This window comes from Panicum virgatum, chromosome 3N (genome assembly GCF_016808335.1).
Source record: "Panicum virgatum strain AP13 chromosome 3N, P.virgatum_v5, whole genome shotgun sequence".
Classification (NCBI taxonomy): domain Eukaryota; kingdom Viridiplantae; phylum Streptophyta; class Magnoliopsida; order Poales; family Poaceae; genus Panicum; species Panicum virgatum.
Window position 1 is genome coordinate 8,571,741 of NC_053147.1, and position 26,504 is coordinate 8,598,244.

General features: G+C 45.0%; 2 protein-coding genes and 1 long non-coding RNA gene across 12 annotated transcripts; 1 reads left to right on the forward strand and 2 right to left on the reverse strand.

Annotated features, from left to right (window-relative positions):
- Positions 1-7,187: 7,187 nt before the first annotated feature.
- Positions 7,188-14,613, reverse strand: LOC120664152. 3 transcript variants are annotated; one of them, XR_005670790.1, is made up of 4 exons: positions 14,114-14,612; positions 12,507-12,720; positions 9,998-10,842; positions 7,188-9,021 (listed from the first exon to the last, which is right to left on the reverse strand). It is a non-coding gene; the product is annotated as an uncharacterized LOC120664152 (long non-coding RNA). The 3 variants fall into 3 exon arrangements; XR_005670789.1 differs by having other exon boundaries at positions 7,981-9,021; positions 9,998-10,183; positions 10,429-12,720; positions 14,114-14,613; XR_005670788.1 differs by having other exon boundaries at positions 7,983-9,021; positions 9,998-12,720; positions 14,114-14,613.
- A 1,066-nt stretch (positions 14,614-15,679) lies between these two features.
- LOC120664154 (RNA polymerase II-associated protein 3-like) lies at positions 15,680-20,003 on the reverse strand. 8 transcript variants are annotated; one of them, XM_039943189.1, is made up of 12 exons: positions 19,864-20,003; positions 19,666-19,734; positions 19,124-19,243; positions 18,895-19,019; positions 18,487-18,608; positions 18,313-18,395; positions 17,962-18,069; positions 17,532-17,645; positions 16,897-17,082; positions 16,718-16,812; positions 16,537-16,634; positions 15,680-16,193 (listed from the first exon to the last, which is right to left on the reverse strand). In XM_039943189.1, exons 2-12 carry the CDS (start codon positions 19,666-19,668, stop codon positions 16,063-16,065), a joined length of 1,185 nt encoding a protein of 394 aa, XP_039799123.1. In that variant the 5' UTR covers positions 19,669-19,734; positions 19,864-20,003; the 3' UTR covers positions 15,680-16,062. The 8 variants fall into 8 exon arrangements, with proteins under 8 accessions (XP_039799123.1, XP_039799120.1, XP_039799121.1 ...); XM_039943186.1 differs by having other exon boundaries at positions 18,304-18,395; positions 19,872-19,995; XM_039943187.1 differs by having other exon boundaries at positions 16,897-17,079; positions 18,304-18,395; positions 19,872-19,994.
- A 1,787-nt stretch (positions 20,004-21,790) lies between these two features.
- Positions 21,791-24,906, forward strand: LOC120664155 (cysteine-rich receptor-like protein kinase 2). The gene is made up of 7 exons (XM_039943195.1): positions 21,791-22,696; positions 23,013-23,123; positions 23,212-23,351; positions 23,489-23,699; positions 23,799-24,033; positions 24,115-24,268; positions 24,381-24,906. Exons 1-7 carry the CDS (start codon positions 21,886-21,888, stop codon positions 24,711-24,713), a joined length of 1,995 nt encoding a protein of 664 aa, XP_039799129.1. The 5' UTR covers positions 21,791-21,885; the 3' UTR covers positions 24,714-24,906.
- The last annotated feature ends 1,598 nt before the right edge of the window (positions 24,907-26,504 follow it).

Below are 26,504 nucleotides of genomic sequence, written 5' to 3' on the forward strand. Positions count from 1 at the left end.
GGATTCCACACTTGTAATCTGCAGGTAAGTTACGTATGAATCCATTAATATTGTAAATCAATTTAATTTAATTAATGCTATAGTATTAAAATTTTATTTCAGTATTAAAATTTCATTTTATTATAGATTTGTTTCTAAATTAATTATAAATTAAAATAGAATTAAGTTTTGGATAGTGAAATATAGTATTAAACTTGTTTCTAAATATTGCAGCATAAGGCAATGGCTGCCTCTAATTTTGGAGGATTTTAATGGACCGAAGAAAAATCTAGTATAATACTTAAGATCATGACACATCTTGTAATCAGTAAGAAGTTGGATGTATTAGTGGATGGTACGATAGAGATGGTGTTGTCAAAATTAGTTGAGTTTAAAGATTTCACATTATTTCGAGGTATTACAACGCAAGATGTAAAGGAACACCTGCTAAAACGTCGGAAGATATACATGAGGGTATGTGAACTAGCGAATCATCCTAATGTTATTGGATTCTTACAAAATACTTGTAAGATATGGATGCGGTCAGAGGTGTATGAGATGCACATTAAGTTAACTCTTATTCAGTTCTAATCCCGTCTGTAATTTGTAATCTATATTTACTAAATAGTAAAATTATTGTGTAATTATATGCTAGGATTATCCCGAGGACACGGAGTTGATTAACAAATCGATACCAAATTTCCGTAAATTGGTATGTATCTTCGGTGGACTTATGCCGCAAACTAGACGAAGGAGGTGGAGAAGATCTTCGGGTGATAGTTCTTGGCGTCCGCAAGAACAGATGACCGGAGGTTCGTCAAGTCATGCTGCACCACCTCAAGCACCAACTTGTGTTAACTGGGATGACGATATGGATGACTTCATGCCCCCCCAAACCATGGCCTCCAACACATGATATTCCTCCCCTGTACACGAACCTAGAACCAGAAAAGAGAGAAAGGGAAAGGCAAGAGATTTGTCAAGTCATGGTGCACCACCTTAAGCACCAACTTGTGTTAACTGGGATGACGATATTGATGACTTCATGCCCCCCCAAACCATGGCCTCCAACACATGATGTTTGTCCCCTTGTACATGAACCTAGAACCATAAAAGAGAGAAAGAGAAAGTTGAGAGGTTCGCCAAGTCACGCTACACCACCTGCAGCACCACCATCTGTCAACTGGGATGACGACCTAGATGATTTCATGACATGATCTATAACATATGATGTTCATCGGTTTTAGATTGTGATATAAATTGTGACGGGACGGCAGACATCCTATACCTTTAATTGCAATACTTAAATGTTTGCTATGTTTGATTGCAATGATTATATTTATTTGTGAATCTTGAACCTCGTGTGGCTCTATGATACAATACCACATAAGATACAATGAACGAAATATAAATAGAACGTTAAATAAAATACCACATAACATATTACATTGAAGGTTTCATTCGTTACAACCAAGTTCGAGAGAAATCCGCACTGCCAACTAATTAAACAAGACATCTAGATATAGTATATACATAATATACTTAGTTTCGTACACACAAATACATTGCAAGCTGTTGCGTGCACAACTAGATACGGCGAATTCTTGTAGGTGGAGCCGATCCATCCGTTGGATTCCCAGAAGGTCCAGCCTCGGCAGCAGCAGTGGGTACTGAAAGCTGTGGGCACTTCTTGTACGTGTGACTGTCTGCTCCACACAAGTTGCAACATTTTTTCTTCTTTCCAACCTCGGACTCGTCCATTCCGTTCTGGATACGACGCGTCTGCCGTCGGCCTATGCCCCTCTTCATAGCTGGATCTGGGATGAGCATTGGATGTGAATTTTGTTGAGTGAATGGTCCTAGAATACCGATGCCGTATATCTCATGACACCAAGTCTGTGCGGCGGCTTCCTTTGTGAAATAGTGAAAAACATATGACGCAGCATCTAACCCAGATACAGAACAAGCCGCGATGACATGGGAGCATAATAAGTGATGTACCTTTGGCTTCTGGCATCTGCAGAACACCCTCCCATCAATGGTTATCAAAACTTCTTGAACTACCCTTTGTCTGCGGACACCCTGTCCGATCCTGTCCCCGCATGATATCTCAAACCTTTGCCCTTTTGTGCCCATCGATATAACTGAGTGAAATCGAGCATTTTCCATCTTTTTTTCATGTACTCATTGACCCTTCCGCAAAAACGCACTCATGGATCATGAAGTAAGGAAGCGGCTGATGCGTACCGCTCCCTAAAATACCTTACACATGATGAATTCAACAATGCCAACAAGAGGAAATCCACGAACACGACGCATTACCATATTGTAACACTCAGCATGGTTGGTCGTCTCGATCCCGTAACGCCTCCCATCTGTGTCATACAGAAGTGACCACTTCTCTTTAGGTACACCATCAATCCACTGTGTAAATGGTTTAGCAGCTCGAACTAATGAATCTGTAGAACGTCTCCTGCTGGATGATGAGGTCTGGCTCTTAAGCAATTCGGCGCTCATGTCATCAATTATACCCCACAAAGCATCGAACTTCCTCTGCTAATTCTGAGTGCACAATCGCTTGAACAAATTCATCAGATCCTTATTCTTGAACCGCTCATAAAAATTAGCAGTCATATGCCTCACACACCACCTACTGACAACATCTGGCCATATAGGAGGTGAAAATGGACTACCTTCTTGGAGCTGCCTTATAGCTGCAAGGAGACCTGCATGCCTATTACTGATAAGGCAAACATTAGGCCTTCCAGCAACAACGTGATTCTTTAGACGTTCAAGAAACCAGTACCAGCTTTCTGTGTTCTCATTCTCAACAAAGGCAAAGACGATGGGAACTATCTGCTTGTTGCAATCAATTTTGATCGCCGTCAATATTGTTCCCTTATATTTCCTTGTCAGAAAAGTTCCATCAATACACAGAACAGGAAGGGAGTAAATGAAGGCCCTCACACATGCAATAATGCAGAAGAAAGCTCGCAGCAAAATACTTGGCCCCCCTGACAAGCTCGGTACACTGTATGTATCAAAAGCACTTCCAGAATTTATGTGCACAATTGCTTCAAGCATACGAGGTAGGTTGTCATATGAAGCCTCATAAGTGCCAAACTGCATCTCAAACACTTTTTGTTTATCCCGCCAAGCCTTTGCATAGCTGATCACATACTGGAAATTCTGTTCAATGTCCCTAATTATCAATGCAGGCTCGTAATCCATTTTGTCAAGAATCACCCCATACATCTTCTTGGCCACGAAAGTAGATGTGATATTACAGTGATGTCCCACAACACCTGTCAATCTACAAGTATGTGGTGTAACAATTGAACATTCCAAGTGTGTTTTGAACTTCCCCTTGTAGGCATGCACTCGCCATGTACAGTCTCTATCTGCACACCTCACCTCGTATTCTTTGCTGCTAGACTTCAACACTCTGAATTCCTTCCTCAGAGATATAGCCCAGACCTTCACAACATCCTTCACATCTTCAATGGTACGATACTTTGCCCCTTGTATGACCTCATTCACTCTGTATTCAAACTCCGGACATCTAATATCTTGTACCACTATATTCCCAAAACTCTCTTCATGCCATTCACCTAGCACTGGGAAGCACTCATCGTCCGATGAGTCCCCACATTGCTCTATTATTTGTGCATCCTGGTCTTCTTTCTCCATGTCCTCCACAATTCTAAGTATCCGCTCGCCTTCATCTGCTAAACTGTGGTTCTGGTTCTGGAGTTTGTACGTTCTCTTCTTCTTTATCCTCTTCCAACTCTTCATTCCAGTCATATGTTGTGTGTGTTGATCCTTCACCTAAATCACCGACCTATTGGTGAATCTGAATTACCATTGCAAGAGGCCACCCTCTTTGAAGAGCTGCGTGCATGTAATGTTTTCATTCTTCCGTACTACTTATAAGCGTCAACTCCCAGAAATCCCCATTTATTTCCCAGGAAGTTATGGTATGAACCGTAAGCAAATGGGTCATTGGATTCACATTGAACTTCCCATGAAGCCATTTGCGTATGGAACCAAAACTCCTCTCTAGGGGTTTATCTAGACTGCACTGTCTTCGTTCCAATGCTAATAGATTTACTCCATAGGAATCACGAGTAATTCTATAGAAATCACCGTAATGAACTTGAAACGCCACCTTGCTCGACATATCTGGTCATTCAAAGATTTAATTTTAATTAAAACAGTTTCTAAAACCATGGTACGGCTTCAATTATAACCACTAATTCGAACCCTAAGCGGTTACAATTATAAAAAAATACTAATCACAGAATTAAAAATACAAAAAATTTAGAATGACAAAGTTGAGAAATATTGGTTACCTGCGGTTCGGATCTAAAATCCGGCATGGCTTCGCTGTTGCAACTCCCTCCCTCACCCCACGTCTCTCCTTTTTCCCTCTATGGATGTTGTTTGCTGCAAATGCAAGTGTGGGGAGGGGACCTCAGCTTTTATATTGGGGGGAGGGGGAGCCTGCCGCCCCCCTGCTGGGTGGTCGGTCTGTCTGCCGCCCCTCCACCGGGCGGTAGGGGCCTCCATGCGATAGAACTCAAATTTTAATTACATATAGGTCCCTACCGCCCGGCAGGGATATAAAACTGTAAATTATGAAACAAAAAATATATTTCTGTAAAAAACATTTTTAAATAATATAAAAATAGAGAAAAGGCCGCACGTGGGAAGGTGCGTGGGCTCCGCATGCCAGCCCAGTGGAAGGCGGCCCAGCGACGCGGGACCCGCATGTCGGTGCGATGGTGCGCTTGGCAGAGGCCAGTGGGTGTGGGGGAGAGCGGTGAATGGAGTGGGGGCCGTGGGCAGGCGCACGTCTTTCCCGCCGTCCCATCGCCATTACTGAATAGTCCAACACCGACGTGCCAATACTGAATAGTTCATTTTTTAATAATTAAGAAAAATTTCGAGCTTGGATATTCACGTTGAATATCTACGGCCAAATTACAAAACTCTGGGACTCTAAACCTCAAAAATAAGAAACTAAAAGATATCAGAAAAAGCTCTAAAACAAAGAAAAAAATTAGAAGACTACGTTTCAAACTTCTTCTTTCATGTTTCAATCCTACAATAGCTTTGCGCAGAAACAATCCAACATATTCCTCGTCTGCTTAGAAACTTAATTTTTGAATCTTCGCTTGCTTGCAAAATCCTTTCACATAGAAATCACATAAATAAACTTTGCTTAGGCAATAAGTTTAGGTAGACATAACTTCAAGACCACATCTCCAAGAAGAACACGACGTTCAAAACGTCATTGTCACCCATCCAACAAGCTGGAGTTAGGTTTTCACTCGTAGAACTGCACAACAACGTCTCAAAGGAGGAAAACAACAGCCAGATAGCACCGCCAATGTTGATGACACATACGTCAAGTAGAGCTTTCGCCGAAAACTCCTACAAGAAAACATCATCACCGCCGCGAGCCATCAAATCATATCACAAGAACCCCGCAGTCCCACCGGCCGAACTGAGTCGAGAAGCGGAGCAGATCCGCTGGCATCTCCCTATGACATCATAAAAGCGAACTAGAGGAGGCAATGGTGGCGCCATCTCTGCAAGGAGAAACGTAGATCGGAACTGGGGTTAGCTACCGCCCTGCAGCGCCCTACGTGACCTGCATCGCCGCCTCAGTGACCTCCCACGATGCCCTGAACTGCCGCCTCAACCTAGCAGCGGCACAGATCGCAGCCCCTGTTGCGGGCGACCAGATCCTGCCGCGTGGTCACCGGAAATGGTTCGGACGGAAACGATAGATCTGCCGCCGGGAGAGACCACAGCTCGCCGCCGCAGGGAGGCGAGGTTTTCTTTTTTCACTAAGGGCTATGCCCGAATTTCATTACTTACCAAAGCAACGAAATTACACAGTACTAGGTTCAAAGTAACGGTGGCAGCAAGCAACGGTAGGCAAAACAAGCAGGGAGGCGAGGTAGGGCGCTGATATCTCGGGGTTGGAGGCTGTGGGGGAAAGGGAAGGGATGGAATTTGAAATTTGCAGTGCTCTTTAAAAAATACTAACAAATGGCGTCACCGGACTTGTAAGGAGAGGTGCTAGAGATGCATCATAAATAAATAATTATAAACATATTCTTATGACTGGAAAATACATGATAGTGATGGCACCATGAGTCATGAGAAAACTCTTTTGCAACTTTATTACGAGAGCTAAATCAGTTGTGATTTTGCTATGCCTCTATCCATTAAATTTTGCGTCAAATGGTATGTTTATTTGGAACTTATAGGTTAAACAGTAAGGTTGATTATAACCTCAGGGCTCATGCAATCCAAGAACCAGAGTGACTTGTGACTTGAAAAGTAGTTAAAATATAGTCAAGCGTAGAAGTAGCAAAATATGAAGCTCACTATACCGCCTCATTAATGTGTGATGTGTCAAAGTTGAGTATGATACATAGTGTAACTTTAATCACTACTTTCTTATGAAAGGGATAATAAAAGGTACAAACCTATAGTTATTTTTATAAGGTGTAGTTTTATTATCCAACTTTGTGATTGGGGAACAATCGGTCCAAAATTATGAGTTATGTGCCACAAAATCGATATGATTGAAATTATATTTTGAAACACTTCTAAGGATACATTTACATTTAGATAATTTTTACAATGATTGAAAAAAAATAAGAGTCGTCCATCTATCAGAATCGTACGGTGGTCAGGTAGGAAATACCTAGACTAAAGTACCTAGTGGTACAAAAACGTTGGACTAAGTACTAAAAAATGGGACCGAATACTAATTTAATTTAACTTAATTTTTGTAAATATCTTCCATTGATCAACGGCTGGTAAAAATTTCAAAGCAAAAGTACCTGAAAGTACCCATTGATACTCTACGATCATTGTAACAAAGCTCTTACATTTAATTCCAGGAATACAAAGTACTAAGTCAAATATTATAAGATTTATGTTTTTAACCATAAGAAACATTTTCATAGATATATAATATTCGTATCATTAATCTATACGAACTTTTAGGAATTGGTGGTGAAAGATATAAATATTTGACTTAGGGCAAAGCTGGAACAACAACTATCGTGAAAAGGAGAGAGTGTTAATTAGAGCAAAATATTATGTGCGCCCAAGGATAGAACTACAGTTTAGTATTTTGAGTCCCAAAGTATACAGACACTCTTGCCTATTGTAACTGGCTCTAGCATACAACAATGAATCCACTAACAAAAATGAATATGGTAACTGGAACCGTGTGCGTGGCCATCCACGGACCATAATAGCTGGGATACAGCCATCCACGGCCCATAATAGCTGGGATACAGTATTTGAGCTTCGGGTTGCAACATGCATGTTGCAGTGGCGGTGGGTCCAGGCCTTTCATCTTTGGAAAATTTGCCCCCGTGCCAGACGATCTCCACCGCACAAAACGTCAAGCAAATTAAAGCATGAGGGCTTTTGCATCGTACCAACAATATCACAGGGAAATTGATTATTGGCTTCAACTACTTAAGATCGATCAACAGTTAGCCTATTATACTTAAATTTTATTTTAGCGTAGAACTTGATTTTTGTAGCTCCGTCTAATTAAATGGGGTTTTACAACCTAAAAGAAATAACACAACTTGCAAATGGTTACTCTTTTTTCAGTTTTTGGAAAATGGCACTGTATGAATTGCTTGTTTGGTTGAATATCGGACGACCAAGATGACAAAGAAGGCCGGCTGAATTTGTGGAAGGGTGTAAAATTTATGTGTCCTTTTGTGTTATCACTGCATACTTCGAAAATATCATGACAACCGGATAGATGTAGCTCCATTGTCTAATTTATTGTTCTTTTTTTCTATTTTATCCCTAGCCTCAACGTGGACTCAAAGTAATTTTAATTATATTTTCTAAAAATAGGCACACGACATTGACATCTGATTTAGTGACTTTTAGTTTTGGTTGTGATGCACAGTTGAAAATTTTTGTTTGAAATATGATAACTGTATTGTTCAGAGAAGATATTAATAAAAACTGCCGGAAAGCAAGATAGTACTAGTGATATGAGAGCCAAAATATGGTCAAATACACATTGGGTCCCGTAGCTATTGTACATTGTACGGTGATTCTTGGCGAGCGAAGGACAGAAGGAAGAGGAGGCATGTGAGTTTGTGCTCAAACAGTGCAGCTGACCCGAGCTCACGACCTCGTTCAATTAAATTGGAACTAGACTTGCTTGTTTCCTTTCCCTGTTGCAGGTGTTCCCCACCTCCTTACTCTATTTTTGTTCTCGCGGTAAGGTGATTGTCTCTTTGATGACCGAAAAATGCTATGTTATGGATTTAAATATGTGTGCCCCCATCAAGCAAAACAGCATTGGTTACTTTTTTCACTCAAAAGGCGGTAGGTATAGGGTTTCCTGTGAGAATAATGCCATCTCTTATAAATTCCTTGTGTTCCTAACGAGGCCTTAAATGTAAATTCTAAATGTCTTGGATTGCTAGATACTCCCTCTAGACAGATCCTAGAAGAAGAAAAATTGTGTCAATGCAGGGCATAATAATTAAACTTGCTCATCATGATATATCATAGTTCTAAATACCACCATAGTCATGGAAAGGCGAGAGATAAAAGGAAGGGAATATTCATTATAGGAGTACCATAAAATAAAGCGAAGCAACCTGATTATTCAGTACCTAACACTACTAAAGCTGGGAATAGTACTTGAGGTACTGTTCCCATTGCAGAGCTAAGCTATAGCTTTCCCTTCCAAGTTCCAAAATACCACCACACATTCAAAGCTGTGCTGCCTGGAGCCAAGGAGGGGCTAAACAGTCTCGGGGACTTGTGGTTGGCCAGTGAGCTCAAGACCTCAGAGCCAGCAAAAGCATCCAGATGTGGCAAGTTTAGATGATTGATGGCATCCAAAGATAAAAAGATGGCTGTCCTGGGGATCATCTGTGCTGAAATAGAGTAGGACTGTTGGTGAGCTAGGACCACAAACGGTTTTTCACCAGGACCACAAACTGCCTCCTTGGAAGCACCAACTGCCTCCTACTTGCATCAAACAACAATTTATCAGCGGAATTGTTTCTTTATGTTTCCTTGATAGCAACTTTCTGATTATTTTTCATGCATGCACAATTCTTCGTGATTCCTGAGGTATTTCAAGAGCTCTCATATATGTGTTCGCATTTTGTTTTCATGTTTTCTTTCCAAAGTACCGTAACAAATCTCCTCTCAATAATAGGTGATAATTATTTGCAAAGTGGTGAAAATTGCAAGGACAGGAGTTGGGCTGTTATTAGCTATAGAGTGACAGGAATGGAGGAACATCAGGATGATCTTGTCTCGTGTTCACAAACATGATATATTGATTTATGTGTCTATACTAAATAAAAGCTGATACCATGACAGCAAACACGACTTACAATTGTCTTTTTATCACGTCGATTTACGACAAGCTTATTGATTTACCATTAATGAATTGCCTTCTTTCTCTAGCTAAAGAATGTAAATAATTTTCTAAAATAGTAAGTTGTCTGCACAGCAGGCTTTCTAGATTTACGACAAGCTTATTGATTTACCATTAATGAATTGCCTTCTTTCTCTAGCTAAAGAATGTAAATAATTTTCTAAAATAGTAAGTTGTCTGCACAGCAGGCTTTCTAGTAATTTTATAATTTACCTTTTTTTTAAGAGGAAGCAAATCTTATCTAGAGAAGGCAAGGAAAGACATAGGTCAATAATGCATTATTGTCCATAGGCCCTACTCTTTTTGAGACATATCTTCAAGACAAGGACAGCCACTGTCAAGTCTAGAAAATGAGGGCCTAACCGACGCCATATCTACGTTTTGGTCATCTTGATCTTTTAACTATGTGTGTAGCCATATAGGTAACATTGTAGCCCCTGGTAGAGACGTGCTTGCTTGACATGTATTTTTTGGGTTGGTTATGTTGTATGATGTAAATAGTCCTAGTTACCTTAACAATTCTGGAGAAAATAAAAAGAGGACCCGAGTAATTACCTGGATATCGCAATTGGGTCCAGCAAATATTTGAAATCTGGTTTCTGATGCTGGTCTGAATTTCTGCTCAGGGTAACATCACGTGGATTGTTACTGAGAAATTCCCCACTTCATATTTTATCAAAAAGCAGCTCTGATGGACAGTGACTTCGACCTTGAGACCTTCATTGTCTTCTTTTCACCTTTCTAGCAACAAACACGCACAACATGAATGCATTGTTTCATTTGTTTGGTATGAAGCTGCACTCGACTGAGAAATCTGATGAAATACGCGCTCACGTTCACATTCCTCTCAAGAGGTCAAATCAAAATGGGCCTTTCGCATTCTGAAAATTAATCTATATAGAAAATTTTCTTTCACGAGACTGTTGAGCAAATAGACAGCACCAAAAATCAGGATTGAGCAAAAGTCGGGCAGCAGATGAACATACGCATGAAAGTGAAACCGGAAGCTTATCTGACGCTACTCCACCGCCCATGACTGTGAAAAATAAAATCAAGTACCCAAAATAAAACCAGATGAGTGTTCAATCCCCATCACCTGCTCCAGTGCTCTAAGCCTAGCTTCAGTGGAACTGTCCATTATTGACTGGATGAAAATTTCAAAAATGACGTATATAAATGTGACTTATCTCTGCAACCAATCAGCCATTCAGCATCTATCATCTCAAATCAACCTCATCTTTTTGCCTTTGGGTTGATGCAACTGAAAAACCCATCTCTTTGTCTGGTTTAACTCATGTCTCATCTGATTGTTGCAATTGAATGTAAAGCAACTGGCACGTAATAAGGTTTCTGAATGCTCAGAGAAAATAAATAGTATCTTGCCAAATTGTATGGAGTCCCTGGACAATTTTAAACAGCTTGGATGAGTTCTGTGTATTAGCAAAGCCCCATGGTTTTTGGAACTTGGAAGATTCCCCTCTTTCTTTGAGAGGATAGAACTTGAAGTTGGAACTTGAAACATGGCTAGTTTTTAAGTTGCCACCAAGACTGCGAAAAGCAGGGTCAGGAGCTAAGACAAACAAAAGCAGAAATCTCTCACTTTCAAATCTCCATCATACTCATCATTCAACCATTTGACAAGAGTAGTTTTATAATGCCAATCTTAAAGTTCCAAGAAAGCCTAGAGATGTGTACGTGCCATAAACTAATGACAAATGGAGTACTACTATTAATAAACCATGATGTCAGAATGGCAATGAGATCAGCACTCTTGTTTATAGTAAGCAAAGCATTACTATAAAATAAGTTGTATTAAGCATTTCTATAATGTTAGATTTAAAGGGAGTAATGAGTACATCTGGCATAGGTATGACCTGATGGAGACTCATCTAGTTACAGCTTTCACTTTTGGTCTAATCATTGCCGTGCAAGTGTCATAATACTACAGTTTGATCGTTTATCAAGAGAATAACAGACGATTAAATCAAAGAAAAGCATGTTTGAAAATGTTTTCCTTTTTCAGGAACATTTCCAGAAGCATTTTGCATATACATTCTAAAACTGGTCAGTCAATCTCATGTTTGGCGGATAATATTTGAAAGAACGCTAGAACAAAAAAAAAGAGGGGATAAAAGGGAACATAATACCATAGTGGAAGTGGAACTGTCAGATGGATAATTTTGCACTTGAGTAGTAAAATGGAGGCACATTGTCTCACACAGTGTTTGTTTATAGCATTGAGAAGTCTAGAAGTCTTTCGTGCTAGCTATGCCCAACAAATGATACAATCATTAGCCTAAGTATATCTTTTCTATATCTTCATTAGTTTAAGTATTAGAACAGGCATTTTTTTGCCAAAAGTAGCAAGAGGATACACACTTGGATCAAGGAAAAAAAACAGGGCATTGCAACAGATAGAAAGAGCAAGAATCTACTCCAGGGAATAGATAAATCAACAAGTGGTGATAAAAGAATGTCAAGCACAAAAGATTGTCGGCATATCATAGGTTTTTGTCCTTACTGAACCATTTATTTATAGTTGTCAGGATAGTGAGATCAGATTCCCTAATGTAGGTGGAGAGCTTTGGGCCAGCCCAGTTTTATAGTTTGATTCTCACGCAGCAGGTACCATTTGCAGCATTAAACTATGACAGAGCCTTATCTTTACTGATAATTCCCTTCAGTTTTCTAATGGAAAAGGAGAGGCAACTTTCTTAAGCATGGGCCTCAATAAATTGGGCCACACTTGTACAATAATGTACTATGCATTACTCAGAAACCTATTAATTCAGTTCTCCTTTCGGTTGAAACCTTACCAGCCTACCAGCACAAATCAAATATCTACCTCAGATTTAGAAAGAACCTATCAACACAAGGTAAGAATAGATAGACCTTCATATAAGGTATTCCCTAACTGCAACAACGGAAGGTACCAGCTTTGCAAAAGTCAAGTTTTCAAGCGTTTCTGCAGTTGATTGGCTTTGACAAAAAAAAAAAGGAAGAGAGAGACAATAATAATGTAATGAGCCGTATTAATGAACTCAAGAGATGCTTGAAAACGGACCTGGCAGCGGTTACTGCTTTGCTACCACAGTGCTGATCTTACCCTTGCCAAACAAATCATTGAAGGTACTTGCCCTCCTTTGCTTGTTCTATTGACGCATCTTCCACAACCACCAAGCAGTGCGACCTAGTGTGAGGCGAATGTCACCCCCAGCATGCACGACTTTAAGTGCTACCATTTCGCTCCCTAGATGGGAGAGACAGTGATTTCGGACCTGTAAAAAGGTGCAACTCAATTAAACCACTGTAATTTTACTTGTTCCATGTCTGATTACTATTAATATTGAGCTATGCGCATGCAGTTTGAACTCAATTATACTATTATGATGTTGTTATCTTACTCGCTCAGTGGACTACTAACTCCAGCTTGGCACACAAGTACTCGAGAAAAAAAGTATTTGCACACTAAAGTCAACAGCAAGAGAGCAGGCAAAAGGGAGTGGTCACACTTGCTGAAATCAAGAACAAGACATAAAAATTCGCTTATCATTCAATTCAAGCATGGTGTCACATGGAGCACGGACGAGCAAAACACTAGTCGTTCCTAAGCAGTGTAGACAGACATCTGAATCTTGGTTCCTGTTGAGATCTTGTAGTTGAGGTGGACGGCCATAATGGCACGGAACAATGGTGGCTTATTCTCCCGGACTACTACTGCATTTGGTGTGCGTGTGTGTGCGCGTGTGTGCGTGCGTGCGCGTGTGTGTGAGAGAGAACAGTATATAGAGCACATTTTAGAGAAAAGTCCAATTTTCACTCTTAAACTATCGCAAAAGACTGATTTTCAACCTTCAACTACGAAACCGGACAACATAGGCCATCCAATTGTCAAAACCGGGCAAATTTGGCGCTTGGGGTGGTTTTAAAGGTGGTTTTAAATTTTCTAAAATAAATAAATAAATCTAATTAGATTTAAAAAATCAAACTAATTCACTTTAAATCAGAAAAATATGAAATTAGTACCATTTTTTTTCTAAAAATGTAACCTATCTATTATTGCTCCATTTGAATCTTAGTTATAAAAAATAATAGGCATAACTGCAAGTAGCCAAATATTATGAACATAAAAAAATTAGATCTGAATAGCTCACAAGTCATGTGACAATAGATATGTTACATTTTTAGAAAACTTTTGATACTCATTTCATAATTTTTTGACTTAAAATGAATTACTTATAAATTTTTAGTGTAAAATTGAATATTTTTAATTCTCACAAAATAGAAAACCACCTTCAAAACCACCCCAAGAGCCAAATTTGCCCGGTTTTGACAGTTAGATGGCCTATATTGTCCGGTTTCGTAGTTGAAGATTGAAAATCAGATTTTTGCGATAGTTGGAGGGTGTAAACCGGACTTTTCCCCACATTTTATGCTCTGTTTGGAAAAGGGGTTGTAGGAGGTAAATATTCTTAGGATTTAGCGGGAATGTCGATAAGATCCTGAAAATTCCTACAACATCAACCTTCCAATCAGGCCCTTATACTGCCACTCCTTCCCAGCGAGGAAATACATCGAACAGGTGCCGCGCAATGTAGTTGCTGAGCGCCTGAGCCTAAAGCCTAAACGAACAATGGACGTGGGAGTAAGTAATCATGAGTCATGACATACCAGCGCCAAGGTTCTCCCTCGGCTGCGCTGAGTGAACCCGTGAAGCAGCAGCTCGATCGTCGTGAATGACGACGCATCGGAGCTGAAGCGCGGACCCACCCTTCCTTGCGGGCCTCCGGCGCTGCCTGCCCCGTCAGCATGTGAGGAAAGAACATGCTGGTCTCGACTCGATGACAAGCGGTGTGGTCTGAAGTGAACGAAGGCTACACGAAGAATGCCTCTGTTTGGATTCGGCGGCGCCACGGAATGAGAGGGGGATTTCCGTTTCTCAGGACGCCTGCTGGACTGGAATTAGGAGCTGACAACCGTTAGAAACTTAGAATGCGGGGACATGGTCGGCAACTCGCCATTGTAAGAAAGATATTCGCTCTGTATCTCGCATGTTGAAATGGTTATGGGTTTCTTATTCTTTGAAATATCTTTGAGACATGGCATCGTCCAGTAGCAGCATCACTGCTCTGCTTTAAGGATGCTCGGGAAAAGGGTGGGGATGGCCGGGTGGGTGGTGGCGGTAAATGCCTGCAACTGTGAATGAACATGAACATCCAGCTTCACAAGGCAACAACAACCAGTGCTTTTGAACTCAATCATTGGGCACACAGTAGGAGGAAACTGTGAGAAGAGATAAAGGACGAAAGCAGCTTGGCCGGCCGACTGCGCTTCCTTTCCGACAATTTGTGCTGCGAGTCGCGGACTCACAGGGCAATACACCATCACGGTATCCTCAGGCGCAGGCACAGGAAGGAAATCAGCGGCGACCCGGGAGCGCCGCGTTGCCTGAGGATCGGCTGAGACCTCGCCTAGCGCGCGCTGCCGAACACCATCGCCCGCGCCGGTTCAACGAGCTCAACGTCGACCTCTTCGGCAGGTGCGTGGAGGCCGTAGAGAGGTGCCTCCGCGATGGCGAGATGGGCAAGCGCAGCGTGCACGGCGTCGTGCTCGGAGGAGCGGGCCGTCAGTCACCTGGTCCGACAACCAGACTAGGATCCTCCCTCATCCAGGTGTTCGAGGGCGAGGGCGCCAGGGCAGAGCCTCCTGGGTAGGGGTGGTAAAGGGCCCAACATTTTGAACTAGAAAATCTAAGGATCGGGTCCTAAAAGGGCCGGACTCTAACATATGTATTTTTGAACTAAAAATTTTAAAGGCTTTATTGGACTGTGAAGAAGTCATTAGGGCCATGGCCCATTACCACCCCTACTCCTGGGGGCAAGGTGGAGCTGTGTCCGAGGCGTGCCCCGGATCACGGTGCGCTTTCGGCATCGACGCCAGTGGCATGCTGAGCGTGTACGCCGCAGACGAGACGACGGGGCAGAGCGAGATCACCGTCACCATTGACGGGGCGTCGCGCTACCGCGCTTGACGTTTCCTAGTGATTGATCCTAGTGATGCATTGTGCATCGGAAACATCTGAAACACTGCGTGTTCCTAGTGATGCATGCAGTTTCAGGAATTTATTTTCATCCATCCCTCGTCATCACATCCATGCAGGCCCGTGACAGAATCAAGCCCATAAACGAGATCCAATGGCATGACAAAATTTGAAGAGATGCAAGAACAGCGAGTCACTGACAAGGAACAAGCTAACGATAAATAACATACCATCATACATGATCCTACATACCCAGGAGAATTGCTACACCTCTCCATTTTTAAATGCATGACACTTAAGATAATCTATCCGATCAGTAAAGTTTTTATGGCGATATATAATCAGATAGTACGTAAGTGGTTCGGAAGCAACATGAGCTTACATACATTCGTTCCATCTCAGCCTACAAAGAACTACTTGCTGCAAGCACATGTCCTAAACTAAATGATTCGACCATTCACTGCAACCGGAGAGCGTGCATCCAGTAGACGAGAATTTCACAACCATTTGCTGCTAACATTTGACGGGCACTCAAGAGAAGGGTGTACAAGGTTTCTAATGTTTTGTCTTTGCATCATCATTAGCTTGAAGTGAACATGTTATCCTGCCACCCTCCCTGAATATATTTGCCTCGCAGCTGCCTAAGAGCTTCCACCTGATCAGCTGATGCTTTTTCAGCAAAGAATACTTGATCCCATATCTTCCTCAGTTCTGATGAAAAGAAATGAAAACATCAATTAGAAGAGTTACCCAAAATATATTGTCCAAGTATTGGACAATAAGAAACGAATTGTCTTATGCGCTTTTATCATCTCACAAAAAAACACAAGCATGTTAAATTACAAAATATATTGTCCAGCTATTGGACAATAAGAAACGAATTGTCTTATGCGCTTTTATCATCTCACAAAAAAAACACAAGCATATTAAATTACTTCCCTCTCCGCAGTTAGCTTACCCACCCATTCCTCTTATGGTTACCAGTCTTTGAACAGTTTTTACCCAACCATAATGGGGAAAAGAAAACAAATTTAGAGGCACAAGTTCAACTCACCAGATTTGTGCATGGATGAAAGGCACATGATTATCAAGTCAAAGCGTGGAACTTTTGCCAAATTCTCCAAAATGCTAACAGCTAACGCTGCATCATCCCTGAGTATGCAATATGTACAAATTATATCAGCCATGATCCCAGATTGGCATCATGCAAAAGAACATATAAAAAGTGAGCACACCGAAAAATTGAGGCTGAACACTTCACTATGTCAATGAGAAAAGGAGCAGAAAGTGCGTTCTTGAAAATCTCTGGTAGGCTTGCAGGTGGAATTGACTGCTTGCAAAACATTGGTAGGAAATTAGACAGCAAGATTTGATAAGCAACGGTGCGATAAAAAAGAAAGAGATGGAAATAAACCTTTAACAACTGTATTTGCTGAGCAGTGTCATCAGAAAGAGCTCTCCAAGAAACCTCAAAGTCATAAGCTGTCTTTGGTATCTTGACGCTTTTTACAGTGCTGGCCATATACCGTGAAGCAGCTCGCGATGCAAGCTCTTGAATTGAAGCTTCTGGCCCAGGCTTCTGATTGGCATCCCAAGACTGCTGCATCAAGCATACGGCATGTGGCATAAAGAAACATCGATACTCTTAAACTGTTAAGCCACAAGCATAAGCCTCCATACAGAACTCTTGAGTACCCAGTTCTCAAGTGTGTAGTTTCACCTTGCAGTGGGTAGAGGCAGGTTTGCCCCTACAGCTCTACCTGCTCCTTCAGGTTTTCCCTCCACCCACATCATAAGTTATAAATGCACATGCATGACAAGCTATTTCCTTATCCAAGAATATAGTTTTTTTTTCAAAGCAAAGTAGAAAAATGCACATACTGCATCTTAAAAAAATTGCAAGAAAAACTACCCAAATGACACAGCTAGTACATCCTATTATACAAGCAGGTGAATTCTAACTTGCCATGGTATGACTTCAACAAGTGCCAAGACAGAAATCAAAGGTCATGGATAGTATAATAGTGAGGAAGACTGTAAAATAAAGACCTGCATGCCATTCTCATTGATGATTACTCCAGACCCTCCTTTAGACCTGCCACCAGCACTCTCTCTGATATCCACTGCAGCTCTAATAGGTGAATCAACTTCCATGAAACTGTCCTGTTGAGTCAGATCCGGACATCAGGTATATACGTCCAGCAAAATAGGCTGAAATTGGTTGGCCAAAGCCTTAGACAGAGCTACTGAGGAATGCAACCAACTACCCAAGGTGGCCAAGGAGCAGAGAAAACGGCAAAGCTCTAGTTCAAATGAGCAAAGCCATGTCATGTCATGTGCACGGTTTTTAGGCAATGAAAGCCATGATTTTACTTCCTAGCAAACTGTATTCAACTGATACCATTAAATATATGAATCATCATCTGTACACAAAAACAACTACTGAAGTACTATGGGACTATACTGTAGCTGAGCCTACCTTCTGGGAGATAGTCGGCGGATGAGAAGTGATTTCCTTTTTATCAGCAGGTTTATCAAATCCAGAAACTGCACGCTTAGCTGGCACCTGGGTTGTTTTAGCCAATTTCTGCAGAATTAATAGCCCCATCAGTTGAAGGGGCAAAAATATTTATAATCTCTGCAGATATTATCCACATGGTGGTGCCACTGAATAATCATAAAATCATGCATCTTCAAAAAGCCATATTTTGTCAACATCATAACTCAAATGAAAATATTGAGATTTTATAATAAAAGACTAGTACATTGCCAGAATGCTAAACTATTAAAAAACATAAGGTGAAAATTTTCTGAAATAAAGTTTCTTCACCTCCATGTGCAAAGCTTTTATGTCAGAATACTGCTTCCTTAGCTCTGGATTGTTTGGCTCAAGACTGATGGCAAATTCAGCATCTATACACATAATTGGTGTACAATAGTGGTCAATGTTCATACAGCAAAAAAAAAGTTTAAAAGAAAGAAAGGAAGGTTAGAGTGTGGATACCATCCATTGCTTCCTTAAGCTTCCCAAGTTCTTTCCGTGCTGTAATTCGCCGTGAGTATGCTTTAATATATCGATCATCCAGATTCAAAGCTTCAGTGCAATCGTCCTCTGCCTCCTTGAATCTGATGAGTTTCATATCCATAGTATAAGGCCTCTTCAGACATCAACTCTTGGAAAAAAACAACTTCCAGGTTCCACGACAGATTGGTGAAAATTTGAAATATAGCACAGATAGCAAGCATACACAAAATATGCCCTATTCAACAGTCTCAAATTGATGATGCCAACCAAAGTAAGGTTCCATATTCAAATTCAACTGAGGTGAACTACTTGCAGTAGAAGCATAAGAAATGAATAAATATAAGCTGAAGTGAATCTGTGAATGCATACAGTCTTCAAATAACTTGCCTTCTTAGTTTAAGATATGCCATAGCTCTATTTGCATAAGCAACTGCTGTAGGAGACAACCCAATACTTCTGGAGTAGCACTCAATTGCTTCAGCAAACTTCTTCTGTTTGAAATATTCATTTCCCTGGAAATAAAACACAGGAAACAACAGGTTTAGCTTCACCAAAGCTTGTCTCCACAACAGCCTCAAGTTGTAACAGAAATGGCAGAGTCAACACTTGTCCCAACCTGCTCCTTTTCTGATGCGGCATCAGGCATTGGTTCATCATTTAAGTAGCTTGAATACTTCTTATTGTACAGACCGCCAAAACTTGCAGCGGAAGTTCCCGAAGTCCCATTTGATCTCGCCTGCAGGGTTGTTCTCAATTTTAAGCCAGAGGTCCAAAAAACAGGAGTGCTAAGCTAAAGCTACACGTGTCCAAGTCAACAAAGAATCAAAGATGGAGGGAGCAAGATGATTTGACGTTTCAAAGAACTAGCTACAGATATAAGTTGAGATTTCGGACACACGTCATCTCTGGCAATCACATAGGTAATAAGCTCAAGAATTACAGCCTAAGCTAAATTCAGCTATTCACCAATAAATCTCGGCATCCTGATCAACTATATATTCTGCAGTATCCCCAAATTTCAAAAGGCAGTCAATTTTCCTTTAGAAATCCGCATTGGCACAGCAAGGAGATTCCACTAACAATCTAACCATCTTGCTTGAGAGCAGCAGAGTCTCACACTAGCCTACTGAGGTGGTGGCCATATACGAGGGTTCTTACCATATCGGCGCCGCCTGTTGCTCAAAAATCGCAGCCCAATCCGTACGGGTTAGGTTATCCGAGCAGGCCCTGAAAATCCACACCAAACAACCGAAAATCAAAGGAGGGCTCGCATATCTTAAGAGAGGCGAGAACGGAAGCGCCCAGCGCGCAGAAGTAAGCATCAAAATGAAGAAGAAAATCGCGGGGAAGCCTTACGGTGGGGGGGGGGGGCGCCGAGGATCCCGCGCCGCCGCACGGGGAACGGCGAAGGGAGGTGGAGGCGCGGCTTCCGGAAGGCTCTAGACACTCTACCGGAGTCGAGCCGTCGTCCGTCGGGGGGAGAAGACGCTGCTCTGCTGGTGGTTTTGGGCTGTGGGCTTTAGGCATGTGAATTTTAAGCCCAAAGGTTTCTCTCTAGTCCTGGGCCTGGGCCAGTCTTGACCGCAATCCCTTGTGTTGTGTTGTAGCCAGCCAGCAGCAGATCGGCGCCTGTGGCCGCCGCCGCGGCGGAGTTGGCGACCGGTGAGGGGCCGGTGCGCGTGGCCGGGTGCTGGCGCGACGCCGGCCACACGAATCAGGGTAGCCGCCCCGCTTCGACGGGGACGGCACGAAGCCAAGTGTGCTGGCGGTCGCGGAGCTGCACTGCACGTGCCACGCGTATCGATTGGGCGGCCGGCGTCGACGTCAGGGGTCGCCAGAGTTCGCTGGCCGGCCGGTTGCCACGCGTATCCCGTAAATCCTATAAAAAAAACGTCACATCGAATATTTTGACACATCTATGGAGTAATAAATAAAGTCTATTTATAAATTTTTTTGAATGGATGGGCTGTAAATCGCGAGACGAATTTAATGAGTCTACTTAATTCATAATTTGCAACAGTAATGCTACAGTAACCTTCCGCTAATTATTAATTAATTATCATTATTAGATTCATCTCGCGATTTATAACCCATATGTGTAAAAAGTTTTATAAATAGACTTCATTTAGTACTTCAAATTAGTAAGATTTCTTTGCAAATTTTTTTTGCAACGGAACTAAACACGGCCTTAATCTCGCCTCGCCCAATGTCAGCGCCGCCAAGGTGATCTAGCTAGATGAACACTAGACAGCTGCTTAGAGTAAGGATTATAATGTAGCCTGCTTGCCTGCGAAAACGAGCTCCAGCTCAACTGGGTGTTGCGTTTTATATTCAACAGCTGCAACTTCGTTTATTTCATGAAAGCGACGGCAACCAATTGAGGGCGAAGGGAGCAGCGCTGGTGGGTCCAAATAGTGTATCCGCCTGCTGAATGAAACGTGCTCGCCCGCTGCCTTCTCTCTCATACCTTCTCTCATTCGCATCGGCATTTCACCGGCTCTCCACCCATCATTATACTTGCTCTTATTAGAGCAAACGCCGGCTACTAGATGAGAGGATGCCAGGTCACATACAAGCACGGAGTGGTGGTGGCAGACCCCATGTAGCAATCAATGTTCTGCAAATTTAGTAGCAACGTGGAGGCGGAGGAGAGGCTCGAGCTCCCGAACAGTGCATACGCCCCGCTTCCAGTCGGCGATGAGCGAGTCGCCCACTGTCTTCTCTCTTCCCACGTAGGATGGAGCTGACGTGTTTCTACATTTCGCCCGCCTGGTTGGCTTTATTATACTTGCTCTAAATCGAGTAGATTAATGCAAACAATTATTACGGAAAGCATAAAAATTAAAAGCAATTTCTAATTTTCGGACACTGGGTTAAGAAACCCCTCGTACGCAATAAAAATATGATACTGTGTAATTATTTATGTGTGCTTAACATTCTTTTTTGCCGAAGAACTGAGAAAATGTCGCCACTGAAGTTCTTGACACGGAATGTTTTCCACTACGTTCTACAGTCAACACTAGCAAGCTAGAAATACACGTTGGACCATGTAACCGTTTGAAATGTCCATACGAGACTAATGTTCTAGATGCGTGGATGATCAATTCTTGATTTGGGAGGTCAATATTGTTAGTGACAAACGTCACCACCCTAATATTTGATGTTCACGTTACTTACGCCAATATTCAAACAAAAAAAATGTCCATTCGCTGACGCCAGTCCAAAGAAGCCAGCCAGCTGCTACTTCGTCCAGGTCCAGTTCACACAGTCAAGTCCAAACCCAGAACGTGCGCACCACGACTCGTACAAAAATGAAGCCGAGAACGAAAGAGTCGCACGAGCGCGGCTGCTTCGGCGCGACACGACGACCGGGGCGCCATGCACCGGTGGCGAGCAGGAAGAGCGCACCACCACCACCCCTTGCTCCCGGCGGCGGCCGTCCTGACCCACCTCCTCCTCGCCGCAGCCGCCGCCGCTGGCGCCGATGAACCGGGCACGCCGGCGATCCTTGCCACGGTGTGCGGGGCCACGCAGACGCCGGACCCGGAGGGCTTCGACGTCAGCTTCGTCACCACCCTGGAGATGATCTACCAGAACGTCACGCGCTCCGGCTTCGGCGCCACGGGCTCCGGCGCCGGCAACAACACCGTCTTCGGCCTCGGCCAGTGCCTCGCCTACCTCTCCCCGACCGACTGCCAGCTCTGCTACGCGCAGAGCCGCGTGAAGCTGCCCCACTGCCTCCCGGCCGACGGCGGCCGCATCTACCTCGACGGCTGCTTCCTCCGCTACGGCGCCGACAACTTCACCGCCGTCGCCACCGACGCCAGCGACACCGCGGTGTGCGGCTCCAACGCCACCGGCGCCCCGCCCGCGCCGGGGTTCGCGGCGGCCGCCGCGGCGCTGGTGCAGAACGTCACGGCGGCCGCGCCGGGCGCGAGGGACTACTACTACGCCTCGTCGTCCCCGGACTCCGGGCGCGCGCTGCGGGCGTACGCCGCGGCGCAGTGCTGGAGGTCGCTCAACGCCAGCGCGTGCGCGGCGTGCGTGGCGAGCGCGCGCGACCGGGTGCTCCGCCAGTGCCTGCCGGGCGCCGCCGAGGGGTACGGCCTGAACGCCGGCTGCGTCGTCAGGTACTCGACGTGGCCGTTCTACCTGCCGGCCGCCGCCGCCGCCGGCGGCGGATCATCCTGTGAGTACATTTTTTGCATTAAATATTAGTGGCTCCATTATTTCTTCCTGGAAAAAGGACGTTTTGTTGGACTTTCTGGTCTGTTCTTGGTCCAAAAAGTTTCACGGGGAAGATCAGAGATGCGTGCCGTGTCTGAATTTTAGTGATTGCAACAAGTCATGTGCTTGTTGTGTGGATGCGAGTAGTATCATGGAAATAGAAAAGATCCATAGGGTTAAACTGCAAAGTCCGTAGATACAAGAACATCACATTTGACATTACTTCCTCCAAAGTTATTCTGAGCTTGACATTTTTTTACTTTGGTTTTTCACGGCAGCACGGCACATAGTTATCATCGTCGTCGCTTTGGTCTTCTCGGCACTGGCCGTCATCGGCATAGCGTTCGTCTGGACGAAAATGCGGCCGAGAAGAGACGATCTCCATGACGGTATGTAAACGGCAACATGCCATTGGCACCTGATGCCAAATTCCTATGATAACTGACATGGCGCCATGCCATTGGCCACACTGCGCAGACATGGACGGCTCCGGCGAGGTCATCCGCGCCATCGCCGCGTCGCACCTCAGCTTCAAGTACCAGGAGCTGCGGCAGGCGACCGACGAGTTCAACCAGATCAACAAGCTCGGCCAGGGCGGCTACGGGTCGGTTTACAAGGTATTCTGAAAAAAATGTTCAGATTCGTGAATTGTCTGAACATGTACTGTCTGCATTGCAACTACTACTGTACTGGTCCTGTGAATTGTTTGTGATTGCAACGACGGCTTTGGTTTCTGACCTGCGTGGTGGCGTAGGGTGTGCTGCCGGACGGCGGGGAGGTGGCCGTGAAGCGGCTCTTCTTCAACACGCGGCAGTGGGCGGACCAGTTCTTCAACGAGGTGCGGCTCGTCAGCCAGGTGCAGCACAAGAACCTGGTGAAGCTGCTCGGCTGCAGCGTCGAGGGCCCCGAGAGCCTCCTCGTCTACGAGTACCTCTGCAACACCAGCCTCGACCACTACCTGTTTGGTATCCTCAATGACCTCCCATCTGAATCTCCTCTGCACCTGAAATGAAAACGTGTGGGGGTTGCATCTCTGACCTCCCGTGCTCGCCATGGCGGCGCAGACGCGTTCAAGAAGAACGCACTGGATTGGGAGCGGCGGTTCGAGATCATCCTCGGGACGGCGGAGGGGCTGTCCTACCTGCACAATGCTTCGGAGATCAGGATCATACACAGGGACATCAAGGCCAGCAACATACTGCTGGACGAGAGGTTCAGGCCTAAGATCGCCGATTTCGGCCTGGCGAGGAACTTCATGGAAGATCAGAGCCACCTCAGCACTGGTCTGGCTGGGACCTTGTAAGTTGGAGCCCGGCCTCAAGATGCGTATCATAAAACAATAGCAAGAAATGGCACTCATACTCCATTGTTCTTGCACAGTGGGTACATGGCTCCAGAGTACATCGTGCACGGGCAGCTGACGGAGAAGGCCGACATCTACAGCTACGGCGTGCTGGTCCTCGAGATCATCACCGGTCGGAAGAACCACAACTCGGTGGCTTCGTCGGCAGAAGGCCTTTCCCTCATGGCACTGGTACAAATTCTTCTAGCATCCCACCATACTGTCAGTGTCAGGTAGTAGTAGTACTACTACTAGCTACTGTGGCATTTTCAGAAAACCTGATGGATGCTCTGTGTTTCCTCAGATATGGAAGCACTACAACGCAGGGACCCTGACGGAACTCCTGGACCCGAACCTTCGCGAGCAGTGCTCGGAGGAGGAAGCCCTGCAGGTGTTCCACGTCGGGCTGCTCTGCGCCCAGGCGTCGCCGAACCTCAGGCCGCCGATGTGGAAGGTGGTCGAGATGCTGAGCGGCCGGGACAAGGTGCTTCCCCGGCCGACCCAGCCCCCGTTCATCAATGTCAAGGGGTCGAACGCGAAGAGCGACGGCTCAGGGTCGACGTCTCTTCTGTCGAGCTCGGACAAGTCGCCGTTCTCGCTGAACCAGCTCTCGGTGAGCGGGGTGGAGGCCAGGTAAACGGTGTGGATGCTGATGTTAACGATTATCCGTCGTTATTTTTAGGACGCGTTTGACTTTTTTTGGTCATGGATCTTTCGTCGATCTGATAACCTTACACTTGAGTGCCATGTGTAAGTAAGTCTTCGGAAGAATGATTCCTGCTTGTAAGTAGTAGACATCCAGAAAATGTTGGATCTTGGTATTCTCCAAACATTCAGAGCACAGCCGTCTCGATCACAGTCGCGAAGAATTTTCTTTCTTGTAATCGCTACGTAACTGAAAGTTAACGTTCAAACTAATGCTAAAATGAAACAGTAATACAAACAGCCAGTAAAAGTCAGACAACTCATACGTCAGTCAATATTGAGTTATTGACTGAGAAAACACCGATTGCTTCTGCATAAATTGGAGACCTTTGCTTCAAAAAAAAAAGATTGGAGACCTAATCAACACTAATTAGCCGCCTCATTTGCGTCACAAAGAGCAGTAATCAAGCTGCTGTTTCCCTTTCGGAAAGTCAAGCACACGGATTAATTCATCAAGGCGGGGACGGGCAACATGAGACCTCAACCTTCATGGTCTGATCAGAGATTCAGAGCTGATGCTGCTGGCGCCGCCTGGAATGCTCCTGAATTTACTGGCTGCGTGATCTGGTCCAGCTATAGATGGCCAACGGGCCAGCCCGGCACGACATCAGGCTAGCACGACCCGTTAGTGCTCGGCCCGTCGTGCCTCACGGGCTAGGCCGCTGCGTGCTTCGTGCCTGGTCTTCGGCTCAGGCACGGCACTATGGGCTATTTTTCGAGCCGTGCCGACCCGTGAAGCGCGCCCAAAGCAACGGGCTGTGCCAGCCCACAACCCGATTTCCAGCTCATCCGCGAACTCAAGGCGAGGTGGAGGAGTGGCGCGCGCGGTCACCGGAGCAGGGGACGGTCGGAGGCGAGTGGCGGCCGACAGATCCAAAGACGAGAGGTCGAGAGCCGACAATAGAGAGCGAGAGCGAGTGAGCGGCGGGCCGCTGATCTGGGTTTGGGGGGAGGCGGGGCGGGCGGCTGGTGAGGGTCCAGGTCGTGGCTCGCTGGCCATCGTGCTCGCTGGCTGTGGCTCCCGCGGGGGCCGAGAAGGAGGAGGCGCTCCCGCAGGCGGCGACGGCTGGCGGCGTTCATGGCAGTACGGGAGGACGAGGAGGCGGGAGGGGGCGCCGGGCGGGCTGGATCTGAGGTGGTGAGGTGCCGGCGGTGCCGTGGCGGCGGTAGGCGGTAGGGTAGGGGATTTTAGGGTTAGGGTTGAGGGGCGGGGAGGGGGTCGGCATTTTATATGGGGGAGGGGGGAATTTCGTGGGCTGGGCCGGCAGCAGGAGAGAGCCGTGGGGGGCGCTACAGGGGCCGTTGGGACCGGGCAGCCCACGTGCCTGGTGTGTGGCCCAGGCACGGCCTGCACCCCGGGCCGTGTCAAGCTAGGCCCGTAGGTCACCGGACCGGGCTGTATTTGGACCGAACCAAAAAAACGGGCTTTGGGCCGGGCTAGTGGGCTCGGGCTGCTTGGCCATATATAGGTCCAGCCTTGTCGATTTGTGCAGGTTTGTCAAAATTTACTGCTGAGGAGGAGTGAATGGGACAGCAGCGGAATGGCCTGACCGGACCAGTGGCGCCAAAGAATATTGATGAGCAGGTTAAGTGTTCGCCGCCGTCCAAGTCCAAGTCCTAGACGGGGACGGTTGAACGACCAGCATCAGCGTTTGTCAAACTGAAGACAGAAGCAGGCGCTACCGTTCTACTTCACGCCTCCAAGCTTTTTCTTCCGGTGCAC